Source organism: Buceros rhinoceros, unplaced genomic scaffold (genome assembly GCF_000710305.1).
Source record: "Buceros rhinoceros silvestris isolate BGI_N320 unplaced genomic scaffold, ASM71030v1 scaffold31095, whole genome shotgun sequence".
In the NCBI taxonomy this organism is placed as follows: Eukaryota; Metazoa; Chordata; class Aves; order Bucerotiformes; family Bucerotidae; genus Buceros; species Buceros rhinoceros.
The window spans coordinates 32933-37785 of NW_010411625.1; the positions used below are offsets into that span (position 1 = coordinate 32933).

The 4853-nt window shown below is 54.2% G+C and overlaps 1 protein-coding gene across 1 annotated transcript in view; it reads left to right on the forward strand.

The window, feature by feature from the left end:
* The window catches only part of SLC7A5 (solute carrier family 7 (amino acid transporter light chain, L system), member 5), a gene marked incomplete at its 5' end in the record, with an annotated part of 33135 nt that extends 32924 nt beyond the window's left edge, over window positions 1–211 (forward strand). The window contains one exon of the mRNA XM_010136080.1: window positions 53–211. Coding sequence (XP_010134382.1) covers window positions 53–108 — 56 coding nt within the window. The remainder of the gene's footprint in view (window positions 1–52) is intronic.
* Between the last annotated feature and the right edge of the window lie 4642 nt (window positions 212–4853).

A 4853-nucleotide genomic window follows, 5' to 3' on the forward strand; every position in this document is an offset into this window, starting at 1 on the left:
TCTGGTCCCCTGCGTGCAATCCCTGACCTGCCCCTTGTTTTCTTGCCCGTAGTCTCTGCCACAGTCCTGTGCCAGAAGCTGATGGAAGTGGTTCCGCAAGAATCCTAAGGAGGAAAAGCAGAGACATTCAGCTCGAGGAAACGCACAATATTATTTTAAGACGACACAAGGAGAAAACGCTTCTGATCCCTCGTAAATGAAACCTTGGCACTGGAGCACCCCGCCGGAGCCGCTTCGTGTCTGACACCATGCCCCCGGCTCTGCCTTGCCTCCTGCAGCCCCTCCACCACCCCCCTTTAGCCTGGCAGATGAGCAAGCCTGCGATGAGAAGTTCTTGGTACGACTGTGGGTCAGGAGGAGAAATTCCTGCCTGCAGCTTCAGATGGGTCCTGCCTGGCTGGCAGCAGCGAGTCCCACCAGCATCTCTGTGTGTGTGTGTGTGTGTGTGTGTATGACACCAAGGGCTGTACTTCAGCTCTGTGGAGGCTTGGTTTGGCTCTGGGATCCCCAGGTGATGGCAGATCTGCTCAGGAGCCCGGTTTGGGTGTTGCCAGCCTTACAAACATGCCTGTGTCTGGGGGTGGGTCTGAGCCTGGCCTGCCTGCCTCACCTGGGCATGGGAGGGTGGTTGGAAAGCAACAGTTGGCTGGTGTTGGCTCACACACACACCAACTCATACCGCAGTCCGCGCTGCTGGATGCTTTGGGCTCTGTCTGCTGGCAGTGACCTGGGTGAGACAAGGCAGAGCAGAGCTAGTGTCAGAGAAGGGATGTGGGGAGGCCCATTCCACCTTCTGCTGCATTCCTGACTAGAGTGCTCGGGGGGTCCTGCCACCGCCTGGCTCTTAACTCAGATCCAAGCCATCTCCCTGCTAGGGAGCCAGTCCTCCGGGATGCTCCTCACCAGAACACCCATCCCGAGGCCCCTGCATCCCTAGAGCAGGTCAGGCTGTGGGTGGAGCTCCCGAGAAACCCAGGGATTCACAATTCTCAGAGAGCCAAGTCGTGGGCTTGCTCAGTCCATGTTTTCCTGCAGGCAGGCTGTCCTCCAGCATGGGATGAGCAATGCCACGCTCTCCAAATTGTTCACTGCCCACAACGTGATTCACATTTGCCCCTAAAGCATTTGCAAAGAGAAAATCAGAGTGAGATTCCCCTGGCTCGTTCCCTGGGATCTCTCTGTGCGTCGCCTGTCGCCGTGCCCTTCGTTACACTCTGCCTCGTCTAGAATGTGCAGCGGAGATGGGACCAGCTGGGGCTGGGGTGTGGAAAGGGGCAGATGTCCCCGGATGGCTGGGGCCCAGCTTCAATCCCGATCTGCTGTAGCTGCTCTGGTTTGCTCTGAGGAGCAGGGACTGGGTGCCTGCTCCTCCTTCATGCAAAGCTGCAGCATGGGGTTGGGCTTGGCGAGATGCCCTTGCCAACATCCTCCCGTTCGGGGAGAGGTCTTGGAGCACAAACTGCATGTGAACTCTTGTTTCGCTGTTGTGGGTGGTGCAGCCCCCTGAGCCCTCCCCAAACTCCTCCAGTTCCCGAGCAGTCAGAACTGTCCCCTTAGGAACATGCTGCTTTATTCGGTGGAAAGCGTCACCTTTCCAGCACAACTGCGGTTCTTGAACTATTTGCTCATTATGCCTCTGCGCTCAGGTTGTAGTTGGATATCAAAAGCATCGTGTCCTCACAAGTGAGCTGCTTCAGTCCCTGTCACAGATCCTCTTTGTGCTCGTGCTCTGTGCGATTGTCAAACTACTTTTTCTGCTTGGTATTTGTGTAAACTAAGCTGTTGGGCAGCCGAGATCCTCCAAGAGTTAATGTTTTCTGCTGGATTCTCCTTGTAGCATGGGATTATGTTGGATGAAGAGGCATTGAGGACACCAATGGTACTAGCTCGTGCTTCGTCCTTCTGAGAAGTTCTTTGGCAAAGAAGTGAGTGCGTGTCGTAGCGGGTGGTAGCTTCTGTTCAGGTGTGTGTGACCATGGCCGTGTCTACGTGCAGCTCTTTGCTATCCCTTTGCCCGCCATGCGGCTTTGCTTTGAGGCAGTGCAGGAGGAATAGGTGAGACAATCGTCGCGCTGACAGCCTTTGCTGTCAGGTTGCTTATTCCACGGCAGCGCAGTGCAGAGACACCCAAACCAGCGCTGGGGCCGCTTTACAGGGGGAGCGTTGAGCTCTCCGGGAGCTGCGTTGCCCTGTGGAGAGCTGCAGCTCCTTTCGGTGTATCTCCAGTGCAGAAGAACCCAAAGTCTATGGGCACTGCCTGGCTGTTCAGGGACCTACGTGCAATGAATCGGAGCGTCTCATGCCTGTGGAGAGGCGTTAGTGTAAGAAAGGTCGTGAACCACAAAACCTGAACTCAGTCTTTGGAATCCTCTTCCAGCTGAAGGCCGAGATGTTTTGGCAGGGTAGTGATGGGAAATCACTGCTTATGCTGGAGCCGTTCCATGGCAAGAGAACCTCAGTTTGTCACCTGCAGTTTTCTGGCTGTAGTGGTCTCAGGGCCAGCTTCCCGCGGGGCCTGGGTTCAGCGCAGGGGCTGTCAGTGCTGATACACACCAGCAGAATTACTTACAATTCACAGGAAAAGGATTTTTAACTCTCAGCCACCTCGATCCAGAGGAAATTAGCACTTGAGTCCAATGCACGGAGAGCTCAGAAATGAGCCCAAACCTCCCAAAGGCCTGGGGGCTGCTTGGTTTGGGCACATCTGTGAGTGAGTTCCATCAGTGATGAAGACCGTCACTACACGAGATCCTCTTGGCAAACCTTTCACACTGGTTTTCAAGAGGAGATGTCACACTGAGAAATGTTTTTTTAATTAATTAACTGATCTTAATTAAATCCTTACTCGCTAGCTTGCTCTTTATGGATTTTCATGACTTCACTTGCTGCTAGAGATCTTTTTCCCGTACTAACCTGCTGGCCCTGGCTTTGATCAGCGTGTTTCATGGTGATCTGCCAGCTTCTCCCTGGCGATAGAGCGATAGGAAGAAAATGAACCATTACCAGCGCAGCATGGCAGAGATGTTGAATTTGCTCAGCCACAGCTCACACCTCAAAGTTCACCTTTCAGACACCTGATTTCTTTTATCCCTGAGTGACTGACCCTGATAGTTCCCCTCCGCCAGAGTTTGGTGGCTGTTTCTTCCTGGAGGTGAGGGAGATAATGAGTAAGGGGGTAAAAACGCATTTCGTTTTAGCCAGAAAACACACTAAATTAATCTCTCCAGTGGGTGAAGCTGCTGCTGGCAGCATCTGCTGTCCAGCGGGACAGCTTGGAACTCAGGTCAGCCGCCAGGCGCATCTGCTGCCCTTGGGGCTTGCCGTGTGCTGGGGTTGGTATGGAAAAAGAGAGGATACATCCCCGTGGGAGACCTCCCTGCTGCTCCTTTTCCTCAAACGTGGAATGAGATGTGTGATGGAGGGTGAGGGGAGCAACAGAGACTTCACAGAAAATTTCTGCTGGTTCCCAGCCCTGGGTGTGGGACTCTTCTGTCGTTTCACTGTTTGCATGTGCTCTTTGGAGCCCGTGGTCAGTCATGCCTGTTGCGACCCACCAAGGGAGATAAACCCCACAAAGGGCACAACCACAGTGATCGCGAGTTTGCTTTCCTCAGCAGCAGCTACAGCTACACGAGGTACCACGTGGAGCTCTTGTGGCTGTTCTGCGAGGACAGCCGGCAGGGTCAGGTCAATGGAATCGCGGAACCTGTTAGAGTGGAAAAGACCTTTGAGTCCAACCGCGGAGCTGTGGCTGCGTGTTCCTGCAAGTCATGGCTGTGCTGCAGGAGCCCCTTGGTGCTGGCACCAGCCCCCCTTGCAGTTATCACCCTGAGCTTGTTTTTGAGCCTTTGGGCTGCCAGGCAGCCAGTTGTTAGGGCTGGTCTCGGAGCAGCATCCTCCCGGGATTGTAAACAGAAGGGCAGGGGCACACGGAGCCAGCGGCCAGGCACTTCCTTATCCGTCGGGTTCCTCTTTCTAAATGAGGAACCTCCTTCCCGTCTGAGAGGGGAACCAGCCCCCAAAATGCTCCCGGACAACACTGGGAGGGGATTTAAGTCATCCTGGGTGGACTTTTAATTTTTTTCCTTTATTTTTTTTAACTTCCTGCAGTATTTGCAGTGTTCTCCATCTCAGACACTGTGTTCTAGTAAACACACTTTTGTTTTTAGTGACACCCTCTGCGGCTACCAAGTTCAAAGGGACTCTGTCACTTTTGAGCAGAGTTTTAAGACCCTTCAACTGGATTGGAACTCCTAAGAAGTGGCTTTGTTGCTTTCCAAGCCCTCTCCCTGTGGGCAGCTCAGGCAGGGGAAGAAATTGGGCTCCTCTGCTGTGGGTCTGACCGAGAGCAGAGCCCTCGAGGAGCAGCGGTGTGAAGGCAGAGCTCTTGCCCTCAACTTCCCAACCACAGAGCGGTGTTTGCAGTGGCAGAGTCCCAGTCTGGCTGTGGGGAGTCCCAGGGAAAGCCTCCTCTCAGGCTGGGAAGGTTCTTGGGCTGTGTTCTTGGGCTTTAATAAAAAATAAAAATTAAAAACAAAATAGAAGGAAACAGCCAAATGTTGTCATTACACAACGCTCTGGCTGTTCGGGGCTGTTCTTGTGGGACCAGCTTTCCCATCAACCGGTTGCACAACTCCATTTCTAAAGACATCAAAGAGGAAGGCGACGTTGGCCATTGAGAAAGGGCTGGACAAAGCTTCCTCCTGGAGCTTGGGAAAGGGCAGCCCAGGGGCGAGACAGCTCCGGTTCCCCCCGGGGCTCATACTGAGGTCTGCGGGCCAGCGCCACGACCTCCGCAGAGCCCCCGGTCTGAATCGCAGCCTTGTGCCGGCCCTGGGAGCCCCACGGGCATG